Below are 21,858 nucleotides of genomic sequence, written 5' to 3'. Positions count from 1 at the left end.
GAAAAGCCAAACAGAAATTCTGATGGCCAAACTACTTAAAAATTTGGCTTAGAATAATTACTTTCAAATATAAACATTGAGTAAATAACTGTGGAAACAGATTTTAAAATATTTTTAATTAACGAAGACTCTATCTATCTCTCTCTCTCTCTGCCTTGAGCGTTCGTTCATATCTCTCTCTCTCTCTCTCTCTCTCTCTCTGCCTTGAGCGTTCGTTCATATCTCTCTCTCTCTCTCTCTCTCTGCCTTGAGCGTTCGTTCATATCTCTCTCTCTCTCTCTGCCTTGAGCGTTCGTTCATATCTCTCTCTCTGCCTTGAGCGTTCGTTCATATCTCTCTCTCTGCCTTGAGCGTTCGTTCATATCTCTCTCTCTGCCTTGAGCGTTCGTTCATATCTCTCTCTCTGCCTTGAGCGTTCGTTCATATCTCTCTCTGCCTTGAGCGTTCGTTCATATCTCTCTCTGTCTTGAGCGTTCGTTCATATCTCTCTCTCTGCCTTGAGCGTTCGTTCATATCTCTCTCTCTCTGCCTTGAGCGTTCGTTCATATCTCTCTCTCTCTCTGCCTTGAGCGTTCGTTCATATCTCTCTCTCTGCCTTGAGCGTTCGTTCATATCCCTCTCTCTGCCTTGAGCGTTCGTTCATATCCCTCTCTCTGCCTTGAGCGTTCGTTCATATCCCTCTCTCTGCCTTGAGCGTTCGTTCATATCTCTCTCTCTCTGCCTTGAGCGTTCGTTCATATCTCTCTCTCTGCCTTGAGCGTTCGTTCATATCTCTCTCTCTGCCTTGTGCGTTCGTTCATATCTCTCTCTCTGCCTTGAGCGTTCGTTCATATCTCTCTCTCTCTGCCTTGAGCGTTCGTTCATATCTCTCTCTCTGCCTTAAGCGTTCGTTCATATCTCTCTCTCTGCCTTGAGCGTTCGTTCATATCTCTCTCTCTGCCTTGAGCGTTCGTTCATATCCCTCTCTCTGCCTTGAGCGTTCGTTCATATCCCTCTCTCTGCCTTGAGCGTTCGTTCATATCCCTCTCTCTGCCTTGAGCGTTCGTTCATATCTCTCTCTCTGCCTTGAGCGTTCGTTCATATCTCTCTCTCTGCCTTGAGCGTTCGTTCATATCTCTCTCTCTGCCTTGAGCGTTCGTTCATATCTCTCTCTGCCTTGAGCGTTCGTTCATATCTCTCTCTCTGCCTTAAGCGTTCGTTCATATCTCTCTCTCTGCCTTGAGCGTTCGTTCATATCTCTCTCTCTGCCTTGAGCGTTCGTTCATATCTCTCTCTCTGCCTTGAGCGTTCGTTCATATCTCTCTCTCTGCCTTGAGCGTTCGGTCATATCTCTCTCTCTGCCTTGAGCATTCGTTCATATCTCTCTCTGCCTTGAGCGTTCGTTCATATCTCTCTCTCTCTCTCTGCCTTAAGCGTTCGTTCATATCTCTCTCTCTCTCTCTGCCTTGAGCGTTCGTTCATATCTCTCTCTCTCTCTCTCTCTGCCTTGAGCGTTCGTTCATATCTCTCTCTCTGCCTTGAGCGTTCGTTCATATATATCTCTCTCTCTGCCTTGAGCGTTCGTTCATATCTCTGTCTCCTTCTGCCTTGAGCGTTCGTTCATCTCTCTCTCTCTGCCTTGCCATGCCTCTTATATTTGGATATATCTATAATCGTAGCGAAATTGAATATTGAAATGTTCATATCTTTGGTTCTATTGGAGGAAACTACATGTAAATTGGAAAGCTTTTTGAAAGTTATAATAATATTCTATCGTTAAAATTTTATGAAACTATATTTTCAAACTAATACAATATGCCCAAATTCGCCTAACTTGTGCATATATAGTATCCTGCGAAGAACTTTGTGTTTGAGTTCGTTCCCTATAGACTCAAAAACGGCTAGGCCGATTTTATTACAGTTTATACGAATGGGTTTTATGTGCCTGATAGTATTCTGAGACAGGTTTTGCATCAGAATGTCTTCAATAATACCTATAATCGATAATCAAAATAATTCGCTTAAAAACGAAATAGGTGATTTTGACCAAAGGTAACACCTTATACAGCTTAACATCACACATGCACCTGAGAAGTTTTAGTATCACACAAATCGAAAGGCTCGTCATAGGAAATCAACAGTACGTTTTTAAATATGACAGGGGCGCGTTTGAAATTAATATTTCTGTTTAGAGTAAAACTGAAGTATGATGCTTAACTTTTGCATTTTAAACTTTTATTTAATCAATTATATAAAAGAGTAATTTTATAAAATAAACAGTGTGTTCTTTACATTGTAATTTAGACTACGATGTGTTGTTAAGTAAGTCACTGTGAAGGGCATGTGAGCTTCCTCGTCTCGTGATGCACCACGATGGCTCTCCAATTAGAGCAAGCGATCAATCAATTTGATTAAAAAATAGGTGATTTCACCGATTCTGATGATGACAATAAAATTATGGTAATGCAGAACATACGTTGATCATCATTCAATCACGGCCAATGTCGGGTTACCCTGATAGTACACACACACACACATATATATATATATATATATATATATATATATATATATATATGTCTGCCTATATATATATATATATATATATATATCTGCCTATATATATATATATATATTTATCTGCCTATATATATATATTTATTTGCCTATATATATATATATATATATATATATATATATATATATATATATATATATATATATATATATATATATATATATATATAATTAAAACAAATTAATTACAGATCAAGTTTTTTTCCGTTTCGTATTTTTTAATTTTTTTTAAAGTATTATTAAGTATATAGTTTTTTTCTTTTCCTATTGGGGTTTATGAATTTGTGATAACTCTTGCATCAAAAAAAGAAAACCGGTTTTCACTAAACGAAAATGAAATCATGTTGTCTTTTCTAGGATGACAATTTTATCGTTCAACCCTATATTAAGAAGAAAAATGTATTTCTATTCAATTTCTTTAAGAAAAATGCTTAATCCATCTCAAAATGTTGTTAAAATGAAGACATTTCAATAATTTTTAGTTTAATAGCGACACCTGCAGTTAAAACGTTTGATAAAGTACATTGCTCTACACCATTGTCTTCTGAAGAATAATTTCTTTTTATCACTAGCCGAAGCTTCCTTTCAGTTTAACTCATATAACAAAATTTTTTTAAAATTTAACTCATATAACAAATTTTTTTTAAGTTTAACTCATATAACAAAAATGCTTTGAAAGTTTAACTCATATAACAAATTTTTTCAAAAATTTAACTCATATAACAAATTTTTTTAAATTTAACTCATATAACAAACTTTTTTTTAAAATTTAACTCATATAACAAAATTTTTTTAAAATTTAACTCATATAACAAAAAAAATTTTTAATTTATCTCATATAACAAAATTTTTTTAAAATTTAACTCATATAACAAAAAAAATATTAAGTTTAACTCATATAAAAAAAAATTTTAAATTAAACTCATATAACAATTTTTTTTTAAATTTAACTCATATAACAAAAAAATTTTAAAATTTAACTCATATAAAAAAATTTTTTTAAATTTAACTCATATAACAAAAAAAATTTTAAGTTTAACTCATATAACAAAAAATTTTTGAAATCCTTTTTTATTTTAGTTCATTACGTTTGTGTTTTGAACGCGTTCATTTTTTTTCATAAACCCGGGTAATGCCGTGTAGACCTGCTAGTAAAAATATTTTCACTTCAATCCAATGTTCGAATATGCAGATTCGAAACCTACCTTCACAAGAAGAATTATCTTTGTTACCATCTCCACGTGTCGATGTATTTGAAGGGCATTCAATGCAGAACTCTTGCCATATTTCATCTTGATATGTTCCAGCAGGACAATCACGACAAATGGTTCCATTCAAGAATTCCCCTTGTTTGCAAGCAGCTAAGAATATTAAAGAAAAACAAAATAAATTTATTTCCAGATATTATTTCAAGATTTTACTTTTGTGTAATACTCAGCTAAAATGAATCATTCGAACTCAGTACCAGGAAAATAAACCCATTCCTTTTTATCCACCTCAAATACTTTTGTATTTTTTGATCTGTTGTAGCTAAGGAATATTTGCTCGTCATGCATGTAAAAGCGTTATTCAAACTCAGTGTTAGCAAAATAATTTTAGTTCTTTTAGAAATCGACTTTCAAACTAACCTATCTCTAGCCAGGTCATTTTTTTTATCCCTTTTTCCCTCAAGTGTATCCTTATCACTTCCTCCCATTTTTACCTATACCTTGTCCTGTCACTGACATTGCTATCTTAACGGTTATACATTTACCAACCCAAAAACTCTCATTCATTCATCTATTATTTCAATGTGACCAAACCAACGAAGTCTCCTGTTCTGCACACTTCTCCCAATATTGTTCAGATATAATCTTTTCTAATTTCAAGAACTAAGCCCGTCACTGAGACTCATATTAGACATCCACTGTATTATTTTCATATCATTTCGCTCTTTGCAACAGATGTCTTTAAAAATCACTTGCTAGGTTTCATTTCCACACCTCATCATACTACGTCATAGACATGCATGATTAACTTTCCTTGCTCCACACTGATGAGGCTAATGGCAGAAATTGCATAAAATTACTCCATTGGCACCTAACACTTACAATCATAATAACAAGTATGTCAAAGATATATCTCCATTAAAGTATGTATAATTAACCTATATGCAAGTAAATTGTGGAACGATAATATTAAAGACTAAGTGCTGGATGTATAATTTTCAAGGAAAAAGTTATAATGATTTTATGGTAAAAATTTACAATAATATAAAAACATTGTTTTCAAAAGGAGTCACGTTTCAATGATAATGACCAGTGTTTAATGTCCATCCTTGATAAATGTGGTCCAGTTTTATAAAGTGTTAAACCCAGTCTAAAATAAAAATAATAAAATGAAAGTGAATTTAAAAATGAGTTATTCCCCTCGCAATGAAAAGGCCGACTTTTCTGTCCTTGAAGTGAACAAAGTCACCCATAACAGTTATAGCCATCAGATACTTTAATACTGACTTCATTTATCTTGATAAAAGGATTTTGTGTTTGAGGTTTAGAATATTTTCAAACAACAAATTCAGTCTGGCGTATAGATTATTTGCGGATTTTTTTTTTCATATAGACTCAAAAGTACTCTACGTGCGCTTCATATATATATATATATATATATATATATATATATATATATATATATATATATATATATATATATATATATATATTGTGTGGATAAAAAGTTCATTATGTTTTTTAAATTCACGGGGCAGTTTACATTATTGGACTTATATTTTAAGGTATAAATCTACTATTTTAAAAAGACATCATCATTTCTATTCTGACGTCATTAAATAATTCCTTTATAACATCAGTAGAATGTTTGTTTCACGCTGTATAGGACGCCATGATAGCGTCTTCTTATGAAGAAAGAACTAATAGTGTCTTTTGTGTGTCCACAATCAATGTTACTGACTAGATTTCTTGAGGATATATACAACTGTACTGACTTGCATCATTCATTTGGTATTTAACTGCGATTGGAAGTACACATCGGGATAAGATCTGAATCTTGACAATCAATCTGCCAGAAACTGGGCCATTGTAAGGCCAAGACATCTGTTTTGGGCTTTGCTTCTCGGTTTTTGGGTGGAAAAGTTTATTGTTGTTTTTTTTTTGTCTGAGGCATTTGCATTGGGGATGCTGACAGAATTATGCAGATATTGTTTACAGGATCAGAAGGCTCAATCTGTAGGGGTGCTGGCTCAATTTTGCCCAATCTTCCGTTCATGTGTCACATTTCACCAAGTAGGGAGGGAGGTAAATATCAACATGGATGTTTTTCTTTTACGTGTGTATGCAAATTTAAATTTGTTGATGAAGCGGGTTCTTTTGTCAGCCATATCATTTCCTTGGGTTTCTATGTAACTTGGGATCCAACAATTTATAATATCTTTGATGTCCAGCAATGATATCATTGTACATTTTAATGATCAATGGGTCATCAAATTTTCTATTTTTCAATGTTGTTGAAACTCACAAGGATTGGAAAAAAATTATCAAGTTATTTCTTTTACTTAGTGAGATGCTAAACCTGTGGCATGAAATATAGATTCCTTTAGAAAAAAGTTGTTGGATAATTAACCTCTCATGTACAACTGTACACTCTGCTTCTTTCTTGTTTTTAAGTCCGTCTGTGAATATAGTGGTATTCAGTTTTTGTTGGTATAATTGCAATGATTGTGAAATGACTTGCCTCAGAAACGTCCATACATCAAGCCTTTTGTAAAATCCATTTATTTAACAATAGAGAGACTAAAATGGCGATGTGCAGTTGAGTTTATGCTAAAGGTTCATACGCAAATTTGATAATCCTGGACTACATATATATATATTCTATGTACAAACGTTTCATTATTTGGAAAAATTCCAACATTATTTGCAGTCTTAATGGTTTTATGTACAACTTTTGGTTTCTTAAAGTTAGAAGAGCTTCATGCACTTCTACATAAAACCTTTTTATTGGAAATGTTTGGAAAAATCCTATTAGAAGTTTCAATTTATGTCAGTACCAGCAAATTCATAGGTTTGGTATAATAGTCATTTGTCAATATCTTTCTTCTGATGCGAAGAACGCATTTCTTGTAAACTCTGCAGATTAAGGAAATCTTAATATTTCTTATTTGAGTATCCTGTTGAACACTAACTTCATGTAAAATATAATTTACAGTCTAAAATGGTTCTCTTCTATGACACGCTTTATTTTTTAACTTAGTTTTATTGAGTTATTTTTATTTAGTTGGGATTACTATACAAATACATAAATAGTAGTATTTATATTCACTCTGAGTTTACAGAAGCTTTTGGCTTGTAAACTTACTTTTTACTTCATGATTTATATGATATACTAGCAGGCCGCATTCGTGTAACAGTTTGCAAATAGATAACCATTTGATGATTCCCACGTACCAATTTTTAAATTTTAACCCCTTAGCAACTCTTTTTTCAGATGAAAACAAATGAAAATCATTCCACATGTCTGATTATCCTATATACCAAATTTCAAGTCTGTAAATTAATGATTCGTTGAGTATATAGGTTGAGAAGTGTCCTCACACATATTATCACTTATATTCTATCTATCTATCAATATATCTATCCATATATATATATATATATATAATCATTATTCTTTATGTAAATATAGTCATATTTTGCTACGATGTGCAGACCGTTTCAATCATATTTGATCTCATCAAGCAAGAAGAATTAAAATACAATAATTAAAAAGGTTCAAGACCATTTTCAAATTTTGATGAGAGAAAATATTCCATGACTGGTGTGAAGAAAAGTTAAAGTTCTTATGGGTTTAAATTAATTACAAAAATCAACTTTCAGTTAAAGAATAAGGATAGTTTAATGTGAAAAGTTAGAGAGAGTGATAATAAGGGGTAATATAAAGATATAGAGAGGGGTATGAATACACTAAGAGGAAGAAAAGGAGAAAGGAAGGGTGCAAACGGTTTGCATGTATTTAACTGTTATATCCTTACATTAAATAAGAATACAGCAAGAAACACGGGGTTTTGGGTGAAAGACAAAGGGGTTTATTTACAAGGGAATACATGTGACATAAGAGTTACTCGACATCTTTTCTCATTCTCTTCCTGTCTTTTTTCCTTCTCTGTCAGTCACGTGAGAGGGTCAATATATCTATAGTTCATTTCATCTATGAAGGGATGTTAGGTTATTCCATTCCATCACCTTCATCCCAAGCTAAATTCTTCCATAGAATTTAGCTTCTACCATTTTTTCCTTTTTAGGCTTTGTCCAAAAATTCGGTCCTTTTCCTTTTCCTTTCACTTCTCCTCACCATTTGTGTTTGCTGATGTTTTTACTTTTGGAGAGTGACGTGATTTCTGAGTTACTGGTACTTCCTTGTTTGGAGGTTGTATATGGAAAGTGTCATATAGCACTTCCATTGGTAACCTTTGGTTTCTGACTGTTTCTATGTATTGGGGTCTCAGTTGGTTAATATGTTTTTTGTGGAAAAAAGTCTGCCCTTTTATAATGTAACCCAATTCTTCTTGAGATTATGCCTTTTCCCCAAAAATCTTCTCTACCCGATAATTTTGGAAGAAAACTTTATCCCCGTCATTATATGTCTTGTACTTTACATTATCCTTGATACTTTTTCACTTTTTCTCTTGGGATTAACCGGTTGAACACCGACCGTACCTTCTTGGTAAACATAATTTTAGCTGCGGATAATTTAGCATTTGGATTTGGTGTTATCCTGTATGTTGCTAAGAATTTTTTAATGCCTTTTTCTTCCGTGTCGATGTTATTATTCTTTTTTTAAAGCTTGTTTAAAAGTATCGACTAATCTTTCTGCTTGTCCGTTTGATCGAGGGTTAAAAGTTTGTGTTGTAATGTGTTCAATGGCCAGTGCCTCACAGTAGTGCTTGAATTCTTGACCTGTGAACATAGTGCCATTATCACTAACAACTGTTTTTGGAACTCTGAACCGACTAAATACCTCGTCCAGCGCTTTTATGTGTTTGCCACTGTAGGGTGTCTGTATTTAAAAATTTCTGACCATTTTGACATACTATCTACGATTACTAGGTAATAATATCGCTTCAGTGGTCCTGCGTAATCGATATGGATGCGTGTTCAGGGTACTTCTGTTTTAGGCCAAGGTTGCGTCCATGTGGGGGGGGGATCTCGCGACTAGTTGACAACCTTTACATAATTTCACCATTTTTTCAATGTCCTGATCCATTCCAGGCCAGTATGTGAATCCCCTCATTAGGGCCTTCTGGAGATTCCAGGATGTCCCATGTGGAATTCCTTTAGAATTTTCTTTTGTAATACTTGCAGTATTACCACTCTGTCTGCGTACATCAGAGTTTCATCACACATAGAAAATGGAAACACTTTTACTCCTTTTCTATTCTTTTCGTTTTGTCCCACTTGTTTTTTTTTATCTTGTTAATATATTTATCTATTTTCGCTGCTTTCTTTATTTCTCAAGTGTAACAGGAAGTTCCCTAACAGTATTTATTAATATATATGTTTGTTCATTTTCTTCTTTTAGTGCTGCTGTAACAGTTTCTTCCAATTCAGTTTTACTGGGGATCAATCTCGACTAACCATCTGCATGTGCAATTTTACTAGATGCTAGGGGTTTCATTTTGAAATCGTAATTGAGCAAAATAATACTCCATCTCTGTAATCTACTTGCCGTATGAGTAGAAATCCCTTTTTACGAACCAAAAATCGATAGTAATGGTTTATGGTCCGTTTCTAAGACGAAAGATCTTCCATGAATGAATCTATGAAACTTTCTCATTTTTCGATCTGACTGTACTTTCTTTCAGCAGGTAATAAAACCCTCGAGGCATGAGAAATTGGTTTAGTAGATCCATCTTCCATTCTGTGTAGAAGCACCGCTCCTAAACTGTATTCGCTCGCATCTGCCGCTACAATTATATCCTTTTTCAGGTTGTAATGTGCTAACGCTAGATCCGATAACAAACATCTTTTAATTTTTTGAAATGCTTCTTCACATTCTTTCGTCCAGAGCCAGTTTTTTTTTATTCTTCTTCAATAATTCATTTAATGGTGCTCTTAGTTCATGCATATTTGGGATATAATGAATTATAGTAGTTTGCTAGACCCAAGAATGACTGTAACTTTACTACATTATTTGGTCTAGGCATGTCTCTAATTGCTTCTGTCCTATTTGGATTAGATCTTCTACATTTCCAATCAATTATTTGTCCCAAATATTTAATCTTGTCCATATCAAAATTACATTTATGAGAGCCACTTTACCTTACAAATATGGTTTTCATGTTCTTCAACATTTTTGTTTCTTATCAAAATGTCGTCTAAATAAGCTATTGCAAAATCCAAGCCTGCTCGCATGGCATCCATAATTTGTTGGAATAAATTTGGTGCTACTTTCAACCCAAACGGCAATCGTTTTAGGGAAAATAATCCTTTATGAGTATTCATTGTCAGGTATTTAGAACAATCTTAGTGGACTTTGACCTGCAAATATGCTTCTGGTTTTTGTGAAAATGTTTCCTCCATTTAACTTATAAAATATTTTCTCAGGGATAGGGAGTGGATAGTTATGATCCTTTAAGCAATCATTCAGTCCCGTCGAAAAATCTCCACACAGCCTGATTTTTTTATTTTTATTTTTCACATAAACTGTGGGTGATGCCCATTCAGAGTAGTCCACTTTTTTATTACTCCAATTTCTTAGAGTCTATTTAATTCTTTCTCAATTGTTTCTAATGCCAAATACGGAACCTTCCTTTTTGGGTTTAAACACCGGTTTCGCTTCATATTTCAGTTCAAATTTCACTTCCCTTTTAGTGCAGCAATCCAGACCTTCAGAAAATCTTCCTGGCAGTTTGGGACTTTCAGATCCTGTCAAATTTACTCTTTTGCAAAATGAGTTTATTGGTTTCTCCCATAAATTGAAAAGTATCATCAAATATATACCGAATAGATTAGAATTTTTCCGGGTATCACATACATTTTAGTTTTTACAGTATTTTCATTCAGGGTCACATTAGTATAAAATTCACCCTTAAATTTTAATCTATTTCTAGACATTCCTCTGGTAATTTTCTTTGTATTTTGCAGCTTTGGAGAACCAATTTTCTTCCATGTTGTTTAATCAATTAAGGATATGTCAATTCCAGTATCCAAAAGACAGTTTACTTTCCGGCCATTAATTCTAACTTCAACATATTTCCTTTTTTTACCATACATGGGCTCTTTTTAGAATCAATAGTCTTTATTTCAGGCTTATAGTATTTCTTCTTTTTGCATACTGTTGACTTGTGTCCTTTATGCCCACACTTATAGCATATTTTGCTTCTGAAGTAGCACTCTTTTGTGAAGTGATTCTTTCCTCCACACGTCTTATGTATTTTTTTACATAGTGGTCACCTTTGTATTTTGTCAACATTTTTCTCTTCGATACTAGTAATATCCTGTTTTACATTTAACAGTTTCTGGCATTCCTCAGTAACTTTCTGTAAGGTTATTTCTATGTCTTGGTTCATAATGGATACTATCCTAGAACGAATCTCTTTATCCTTCGAGAATTTTAACCCTTGCACAAATATCAAGCATTTAAACATGTCCTCTTTTAGGTCTTTCAACTTAAATAACTCGCATTTAGCATTTAATCTCCCAGCATAGGTCTTCATCATCTTGTTTCAAAATATTTAAACACCTATAACAAGTATAAAATAAGCTATCCCGTTCCCTGAAAATGTTCGATAAAATTTCTATAGTCTCTTTAAAAGAAATATCTTCGGATTTCATTGGGAGTATAAAATTGGTATACTTGGTATTTTCATGGGAACCCAGTTTTTGCAACAGTAAAATAATTTTTTCTTCAACCGACCAGGCCTGGCATCGTTTGGAAAACATATTTTCGTATCTACGATAATATGCTGGAACGTTAAGCTATTAGTGGGTTCACATAAAAATTCTGTCAGCGAATTTGCAATTCCTTCCGGGGTGAACCGACAATCCTTTTTTTCTTCTTGTTTCATTAATATTGTTTTTAATACTTCATTTTGTTTTAACTGTTCTTTTTGTAAAAAATCCATCCGGCTTAGTTGGGCCGCCAGTGCTAATTGTATAGTTTTTTGTAAACTCGGCTAATTGTTCCATGTTGAAATTTTTTTTTAAATACAGTAAAATAAAACAAAATGTTAACAGTACCTGCACAAAGCATTAAATAAATTCACTGAATAGTTTATTTTTAACCACACACAAAAAAACATTCTATTGTAGATAAGGTTTTTGGAGGGGGTTACACACACGAAATTGACACCAAACCAACAGCATACGCACGTTCTTTTCCGCCGTATTTTTTTCTTATGAAAAAAAAGAAATTTTAAATGGACAACTTACTTCCGTTCCGAGAAAAATTGTTCTTTTCAATGATTCGTGAAATGTCAATTTCTCTTTTTTTCAGTAGGACCGTAACAGACTGAATTAAAAAATATATAACTTACTTTTTATGCGTATCTTAGCCTTTTCCCCCAGTAGTTGAATTTTTCCTCACAGTTTTTTTCTTCGTTGTCCAATATCTTTTTGGTTTGGTTTAAAGTTTCCTTTTTGTGAATTCGAATCTTGTCGCCATTTGTTATATCCTTACTTTAAATAAGAATACAGCAAGAAACACGGGGGTTTGGGTGAAAGACAAAGGGGTTTATTTACAAGGAAATACATGTAACATAAGTGTTACACGACATATTTTCTTATTCTCTTCCTGTCTTTTTTCCTTCTGCCTCAATCACGTGAGAGTGTCATATCTATAGTTCATTTCATCTATGAAGGGATGTTAGGTTATTCCATTACATCATTAACGAAAGTAGCAGACGACGTTATTAACAATATTATAATCCAAGTCATTTAGAAGTGTTTCACCTATAGAAAAAAAGTTTAACTAAATTGGGTCATATTGTCTATCAATTATTTATCCAAGTTAGAATATTTAAGCTTATCAAGTAGTAGTTATTTTAGCTTTATATATACACATACATATACATACAAACACACACACACACATATAGACACGCACACAAATATACACGTATACAGATATACCCGCAGAGACACACGCACATAAGCATAAGTCCATGTATAGATAATTTTTTTTATTTATATAAGTATTGATATGTTTATTATTATTATTTTAAAAAAATTGTGATTCATTATTTTTATAATCTACTTATTTTAATTCTTTTATTTCTTTTATTAAAACTTATAATTTTTTTTACTTAAGTTTTGGTATATAAAGGGTGTTTTTTATCTCAATAATTTCGAAGGATTTTCCAAAGAATTTAAAAAACATTTTACGGTTAACCTTAATTTCTGCAGTTTAGCAGTCTTTTTCCAAAATTATAGAGTATATGTTTTAGGAACTTAATTTATCCTTATAAAAACGTCATGTCCTCTTAGTATTTTATATATCTTTGAAAGTATTAATTTAAATTGTATTATTGGGACTCTTTAGTTGGATAATTTCCAATATATGTTAGGAAATAAGTACAGTGAAACTATTTAAGCCGATATATTTAGTATGAATGTAGAACTGCAGAAAGTATATTAGAGAAATAACGATCAGAGCTTGGTTAGTAATTTTATTGAGGGTGTTCTAGTAATATTGGTTAGCATGATATAATTATGGAAAATTAGCATTTCATACTTATTTAGTTGTTAGTGGTAGATTTAAATAAATGGGATACTTAATTATATGGGTGTATTAGGTATATTACTCATACATATGTATATATACACGGAGCATACATAGAAATATTGACACAATATCAATACGCATACACTAAACACACACACACACATATATATATATAACTATAAACAAACATACATGTATATATGTGTATACCCACATACAACCAAACATCATATACACATACAAATATATATATATATATATATATATATATATCAATGCATACGACATTCATACACATACATGCACAAACATATATATGTGCAGACAAACATACACATATGCAAATGTACACGAAAATACACACATGCGTACAGATATTCTATCGTCTTAGTAAAGTTATGGATTTAAATATACTTACTGGTTGTACCAAATCAATTATTAATTTGTATCTTAATAATTTAATATATAAACGCTTATTTAATCTATCTATACACCTATAAGTTTATTTTTCTTTTGTGTTTTTTGATATTCATATTAAAAATCCTCTTTTCTATTTATTTAAAAAAGAAGATGCAATGTTCTTATATATGGGTCGTGGAAATGCATTCACTAGCAAAAGGTATAGCTAATTTGCATATTCATTAAAACATCCATTTTAATTAATTCCCTATTAGTTTTTTCGGTTTTCTTATGGGATGATTATCTAGAGTTTATTATTACGTGTAATTATATTCATGCAGATATTCTACATGATTTATACTTGCATAATATTTGCGTAAAATCTTTACAGTAAACACAAAATTGTTTCCATATATATTATTTATACGTATAATTTTTTTGTTTAATCTATCTATCTATCTATCTATAAAAGTGAACGTGTCTGAGTATCTGTCTGTCTGTGTATCTGTGTGTGTACATTTCCCTACGCGATAACTCTGTCAATTTAATGTGTACGGACTCGAAATTTTATATACAGGGTACTGAGATTCGGGAAAATCGATGTGATCGGTTTTCGGCCAGAAATTTTCGATTAACGGGTCAAAGTTCAATGATTTGACATTTGAGAACTCTACCAAACTCATCCGACAATTTTGGGTCTAAACACTTGAATTTTTTGATATAGGTTCCTTGGAAATGGATCTAATTTAACTTGATTTGAGCCTAAAACCATACATTTTACGGGGTCATAATAGGGATCAAAGTTAAAAAAATTGACCGCTTTTTTTTCTTTGCTCAACATACACCTCCAAATACCCGGGCAACGCCGGGCACCCATGCTAGCATATCAATAAAAGTGAAATTGTCTGTATGCATCTGTGTGTGTGTGTGTGTGAGTATATTTCCCTACCAAATTACTTTGTCAATTTTCAGTCTACAGACATTAGATTTGACATAAGGGGTATTGTTATTTGGATAAATCTTTTTAATCTGCTTTCGGCCAGAGATTTGGCTTTCAAGGGGTCAAAGTTCAACGAGTTGACGCATAAAATTCTACCAAACTTCTCTGCCAAGTTTGGGTCTAAACACTATTTGTAGCGACCATATGTAACTCTTTACTCCAAACAATAAAAAGATATTTTGCTCTTTTTATTGAGCACTATTTAATAACCTCGTGGTCTTCATTAGTTCTGACTTTTGAGCACCTCAAACCTGAATCGGTATATATATATATATATATATATATATATATATATATATATATATATATATATATATAGTAATTTATAAAATATATATGGCGATTAAGCTACACTGAATATTCTGCGTTTCATCCAACTATAGGATTCGTCAGGCTTATGCGCGAATTCTGTGGTTGCTTCTTGTTTTTATATATGTTGAGGATTTCTAGTTGGCCAATCAGCTTTCTAGTATCCACCACGCCCCTTCCTATAAGCCAATGGGCATGTATTTTATCAAACAAAGGATCTGTTTTAGAACTAAGTTAGTGGTTTAGGTAGACGTTCTCCTTTTTTTATACATATAAATATACCTATGTATACACACATACATGCACATACACATACACACACACGCATATATATATATATATATATATATATATATATATATATATATATACATATACATATATGTGTGTGATAGTTTATGTATATTCCGAAAGCCGTTCTTAACATGGGTAGATTGGTAGGTGTGTAAGAAATTTCGTGAAAAATAGTGAATAATACCACCCCGTCTTTCCAAGCTTATAACTCCTCGAAAAATGTAACTCAAGCCCTATTTTTTTTCCAATTAAAGGAGCAAGGATCAAGATTTCATTAAAAAAAACATGTTTAAAAAAAAAGGTTTTAACTTCGGACTTTACAGGTAAATTTCTAAAAAACTACTTTTTTTGTTTTAAATTTGAATATATTATTTATTGACCTTTTCTTTTCAATTTGTGATATATAACACTTTGGTGAATAAATTATTTACTTTTTAATAGACATTTCAAAATGGGAGGCGTGAATTATTCTACCCCCTGACTTTCCAAGCTTATAACTACTCGAAAAATGTAATTCAAGCCCTAATTTGTTTTTCAATTAAAGGAGCAAGGACCAAGATTTCATAAAAAAAAAACAAAAGAAAAAACAAACAACGTGGTTTTAAAAAAAGGTTTTAAACTTCGAACTTTACAGGTAAATTTCTAAAAAACACTACGTTTTTTGTTTTAAATTTGAATATATTACTTATTGACTTTTTCTCTTCAATTTGTGATATATAAAACTTTGGTGTGTAAATTAATTATTTACTTTTTACTAGACACTTGAAAATAGGGGGCGTGAATTAAAAACACGTTTGTCTAAAATATTATATTCGGTTTATTGGAAAAAGCATAAAATTTCACATTGACCCTGAAAATATCGTAAAAATAGAATCAATAGAAAAATTTTGATAGATGTTTAAAGTTTAAAAATTGAAAAATATTGAGTTCGTAAAATTCCTTACTGTTTTTTTTTTAAATAAAAAACAATATTTCTATTACTTTTAAAACAACTTTAATAGTTTATTTTGGAAGTATAATCCATAAAGAAAATAAACAGCCCCCTTTTAAAAGAGAAATTACGAGATTTTTATATTTTATTCGTAGTTTCGTGATAGGGGTGTAAAAAATTCCTACAAAAATTCTGATACATCTACTAGATTGGAGTGTTTATTCATTGTAAACGTACCCGACAACCTATAAATGGCGACATTTCCAATATGAATGGTAAGCTGGTCTTATGTAAAAAATAACAAAAAGATATACCAAACTGACTTTTTCGTTTAAAAATGGAATTATTTCCCTTTCGTTATTAACTTTAAAAAAAGAAAAATTTGTTAAATAAATATTTTGTGTTTTATATACATAAAGTACAATTGTTGAATGTTACTGTTTTGATTATATTCGTTTGAGGGGGGCACAATTAAAAAATTAAGAAAGATTAAAACGAAGCGAAATTAAGGTTTCCATTCCGTTTTTACAACAACCGTAAAACAGTGCATACTCAGCAAGTTTTATCGTAATTTATAAGCATATTGAAACACTAAATCAACATTTTATTTATTTTTTTTGCATAATTAATGATGGAAGTATCTTTCTGTTTATTTTCTTGACATCTGTTAAAAAAAGATAATTTGTACATTCTCTTGAAAAAAAGAATCAAACTTTTCTCTACTTTCACATGTGTTCCATTTTAACAAACTGAGCCACAGCAACGCGTGGCCGGGTGCAGCTAGTATGTATATATATGCACATATGTATATATACAGACATATGCATATATACACACACACATATATATATATATATGTGTACACACACACACATATGTATATATATACGTATATGTATATATCATGAGTTTATCATCTCAGGTAATCAATGTTGTTTTAGACCTGGTTTTGGCACAATGGACATGATATTCTCTGTTAATAGAAACTGTATGAAACTGCTTGTGCCATTATACCAAGTTTTTATGGATCTAGCAAAACTTTTGATATCACGAATCACAGTACACTTGGGAAGATTCTTGGGAAACTAGGCCATCCTACAAGTTTTGTGGAGATACTTCAGCAGTTATACTATAACATCAATGTCTGAGTGAACTTTAATGGGTCTCTGCCTGATGCAATATCAATTGATAATATTGTGTGAAACAAAGTAATATCCTTGCTCCCATATTATTCTCTATTTATTTTGCTGTGATGCTGGGGCATGCTTTTAGCAATTGCGATATTAGGGTGTGGTCTTGAATTTTTACATGCAGATGATGCAGACCTTGTTTCACATTCAGAAGACAGCATGCAATTGATTTTGAACTAGTTATGCATGTATAGCTTTTCGGCTTACCATCAGCATCAAGAAAATATATTTCTACTTTTTGGAATGCCATATGTTAAACCAAACATCTTGGTTGATGGAAAAAGTTAAAGGTTACGGACAGCTTTGTGTATATTAATAGTATGCAGAGTAGGTTCTGTATTCTCGATATGAATCACAGAATAGCCAAAGCCAGTTCTGCTTTTGGCAAATTGGAGAAACGTGTAAGGTAAGATTGGGAAATCACATAAAAAACAAAGCTTAGTATTTATGTAGTATGCCTGACACCATAATTCTTGAACTGTCAAATAGCACCAGTATAGAAATGAAAATCATTCAAAATCAGATGCAGACTAAGCATCCGGTTAGGATGGAGGACGAAAGACTAACTAAACAACTGTTCTATGGTAAAGTAGAGGTAAAAGACAACAACATAAATCAAGAAAGATGTTTAAGGATTTTCTGAAAAACAATGGAGTGTATATTTTGTCTTAAAACATGTTTAAGAACGCAGAATAAAAATATAATGTTAGAGAATATGCAAGAGGAACAGAAATGCATTGTATGTGATAGGTCCCTTTTGTTAAAACTGGATTTGTAAATCCTCTCAATTCACACTAAGTTATCATATTTGTGGTCTAATCAGTATATAATGAAAAAGGAACAAAAAAAAAAAAGACCGGCAGTGTCAAACCGTCCTCTTGTCGATGCAACATACGAAAGTCTTTTTTTCCTTTCTTTCCTCAACTTGAAATCAACTTGCAATAAATCCTCATGTATTCGATATTGTCTCTCACCATTTGTTCTAAGCTGTTCAACAAAAAACTCCACTCAACTACCATGCTTTAAAATTCGTCCTATTTAATAGTTACCAATTGTGTACATATTCAAATTAATGACATACGTTCACCAATTAGCGACCTAAAAATGTATGTTTATCTTTTCTTTTCTACATTTGCTGCTGGTATTTTACAGCTTAAGCAAACATGAGGTCGTTTGCGAGAGTGATGATTTCTATTACAATCAACAAATAAAAAAAATGGCCTAACATGACATTCGAGGATTCACAGTATTCACATGCGAGTACCCTTACAGAAAATGGTTCTGTGTCACATATGTGAACGTTCATGTAGGATTGAAGTTGGGTTAAAAGCCACCTACATGCACACAGCTACAAAGCAATCAACTGAAAATATAGCAAATCTTTTTGAAGAGGACGCAATCATCATATACGTACCTTTACATGACACCATATTTTGAAATTAAAATGATATGACTTACGGATAGAGCAGTTTTCAGGTGAGTTGGATCCAACAGTCTCGGTCGTTTTGCTTATTTCACAGGAAATACAAGAAGGTTGATTATAAAATTGACGATAATATCCACGAGGACATTCTTCGCATGTTCCGTTTTCCATAAGCTGGAAGCCAGGTTTACAAATCCCTGCAAAAAAAATCAAAATTACATTATGAGAACATTAAAAATAATAATACACACTGCTGTAGGAAAGTAATGACCCACTTGTAGCTATAGGATTCTGTTGAATTTATCTTTTTTTTCTTTCTGTGACTATATGTCCTGGATATGACCTTAAACTATATCCGATGGTGAGGCTCCAGCTTGCTGGCTCTGGGGAGTGTTCAGCCACCCTTTAATTGCCATTGCTCTCAGGTCAACTCTGACGCAGAGTGATAGTACCTGTTAGGGGCCAAACTATGGGTTGAATAGAAACCAGCTTGAAAATAAAAAGACAAATATATTCTATTAAAAAAATTTTTTTCAAAATAACTGGATTCGGCATTAAATAACCTGAAAAGAGTTGATATGCTGTAAAACAAAAACAACCAACCAACCAACCAACCGACCAATCTATTTTTTTTAAATAGTGACGCAAGTAAATTGTATTAATTTTGAATAGACCAATACATTTGTAGCGAGCTGCTACTACTACGAGACTAGGCTGTATTCTAACCTTAGTTCTCTCTTTCTCCCTACTCTTTTCTCTTTTCCTTCCTTTCTTCTTATACGTCATCAGAGGTTCCAGCAAATGAAAAGCGAGAATGGTTGACATGGGACATTCGAGTGAAGGAAACGTCCTTACTTCTACGGCGACTAGAGACAGAGCACACGCCTCACTCCTCAGCTCCCGTTAGGTAGCCAAGAGGAGCATTGAACATTAATACAGACTTCACAAAATGCACTCTTTCTTTGTAACCCGAGTTTCGGAAAAACACACATATATATTGTATATATAAAACCTCATGAATTCATAAAAAAGTCGCGTTACACGTCCCCATTGTTATAAGAAGACAATGTCTTCTTTTACCAGTATTTATTTCTATTTCAGCGCTCCAGTTCTCCCTGTAATCGGAGGCGCCCCGAAGTGGGGAGCCTACCGAAATGGTGACCTCTAATTACTACCCATGTTAATGTATGGTAATAATACCATAATATGGTGAACCCTGTGCGCGTATATACACGCAATCTCCAAGAAAACCCCAGGAGAACGGGACGGAGTAAAAAAAAGAAATTAAAAAAAATGAAAGAAAAAAAAAGTTTCGAGGACAACAGTAAAACCATACAAAAATAAGGTATATATGAATCCGCTTTCTAAGAAATGCCAGTCATATATATGTATATATATGCATTGCTATTTTTGTGAAACAGTTTTACACTAAAGAAAAAAAAAGTCATTTTACGTGATTTTCATCAGATAAATTGCTAAATTCGAACCAGGTCTACAAACTATTGTCCGACGAAAACGGCCTGAGCAGTTAAAACAGATTCACAAACGGCGTGCTGACACACACACACACACAAAAAAAAAACTTTCTTTGAAACGCACGTGCGTGACAACATACGCCATCTTTGGAACATACGTGGTAAATTTTACCAGACGAACTCTCCCCCCCCCCCCGAAGAACATTTACTATATATATATATATATATATATATATAACAAAAAACTAATAATAATCAATCCCAGTAACGGCTGAATTTAACCTCAGGTGAGTACGTTTTTCTCTCTCTCTCTTTCTATCACACTTTTCCCCTTTTCCCCAGCAATTTCCTTTAGTCGCCATTACAAGTAAATAAAAAAGAAGAAATAATATTAACTGATAGTAGCTAATAACCATAGTAGTAGTAATAATAATAATAATAATAATAATAATAATAATAATAATAATAATAATAATAATAATGGATGCACAGCAAGTTAGTATTAAACCTCCACAATTCATGGAGACTAGTGTAAACGGTTGGTTTTTTATATTAGAAGCGCAGTTCCATCTCCGACACGTGACGACCGACGATACAAAGTTTTACACAGTCATTAGCGCGTTTCCACCGGACGTAGTGACAAATATTCCCCCAGCAATCTTACAGTCACTTAATTACGCTAAATTAAAGGAATCGGTGTTATCTGCCTATGAAAAGACCAGACCCGAACTCCTGGAGAAGTTGATGAGGACCACTACATTATCTAGTCGTCCATCGTTATACCTCCTTGAGATGGTGACGGTCGCGAATAGGATAGGAGCGAGCGAAGAGATAATGCGCCACAAGTTTATACGTGCGCTTCCGAAGCAAATAGCACCAGTGGTAGCAGCCCACACCGAGATGCCGTTAAGGAAATTCCGACAATTTGATGCCGTTGATAGAGAATAAATCAGTATTCCAGGCGGTTAGAAGTCATACTAAGGCAAACGATTATAGTACCACCAGACACGCTTTTGAAAACATCCCGGCTGGTTTACGTCCATATCGACGGAAACAGCGACCGAAGATGTGTAGAGCACATATTTATTTTGCAGAAGAGGCTCGCACATGCAAGCCCTGGTGTAAGTGGCCAAAGAAGAAGAAGAGCAGTATACAAATGCTGGTTTATAAAACCAACACAAAGTCAAGTATCTGCAGAATGTCTTCTTGGTTCCTCCTCTTCTCTTTTCTCTCTCCCAACAATCGAACACAGCATATAATAACAAAACTCTAAAGCACGTCTGACAGCACTGACTTCTGCCAACAGTCTGCCCCTCCTCTTAACAACACAGGCTTTTTATATCGCAAAATCGTTCACCTCTATTTGCATATTCTTCTAACTCACGTGATCACTACTCTATAAATAAGAGTCTTGACCATTTCTTTTCTTTCTTTTTATTTATTTTTGGTGACCGACCCGCACGTGGTCTATCCAGGTAAGTCACGCATTTCTCCACACTCCCCCCTGATCTCATGATCACAAACAGGACATGCGGGCAATCGTCGTTGGCGGGTACTCCTTCGAA

General features: G+C 33.0%; 1 protein-coding gene across 2 annotated transcripts in view; it reads right to left on the bottom strand.

The window, feature by feature from the left end:
- LOC145266710 (cysteine repeat modular protein A-like) overlaps positions 1–19,002 on the bottom strand; it is a 199,509-nt gene extending 180,507 nt beyond the window's left edge. For both annotated transcript variants that reach the window (XM_080122634.1, XM_080122635.1), the window contains exons 1-2: positions 18,854–19,002; positions 3,762–3,917 (exon numbers count right to left, since the gene is read on the bottom strand). In XM_080122634.1, the coding sequence (XP_079978760.1) occupies positions 3,762–3,917; positions 18,854–18,989 (292 nt within the window). In that variant the 5' untranslated portion in view covers positions 18,990–19,002. The remainder of the gene's footprint in view (positions 1–3,761; positions 3,918–18,853) is intronic.
- Positions 19,003–21,858: the final 2,856 nt, after the last annotated feature.

This window comes from Euprymna scolopes, chromosome 41 (genome assembly GCF_053919585.1).
Source record: "Euprymna scolopes isolate OS-2025 chromosome 41, ASM5391958v1, whole genome shotgun sequence".
In the NCBI taxonomy this organism is placed as follows: Eukaryota; Metazoa; Mollusca; class Cephalopoda; order Sepiida; family Sepiolidae; genus Euprymna; species Euprymna scolopes.
This window is presented reverse-complemented; position numbering and strand designations above follow the sequence as displayed.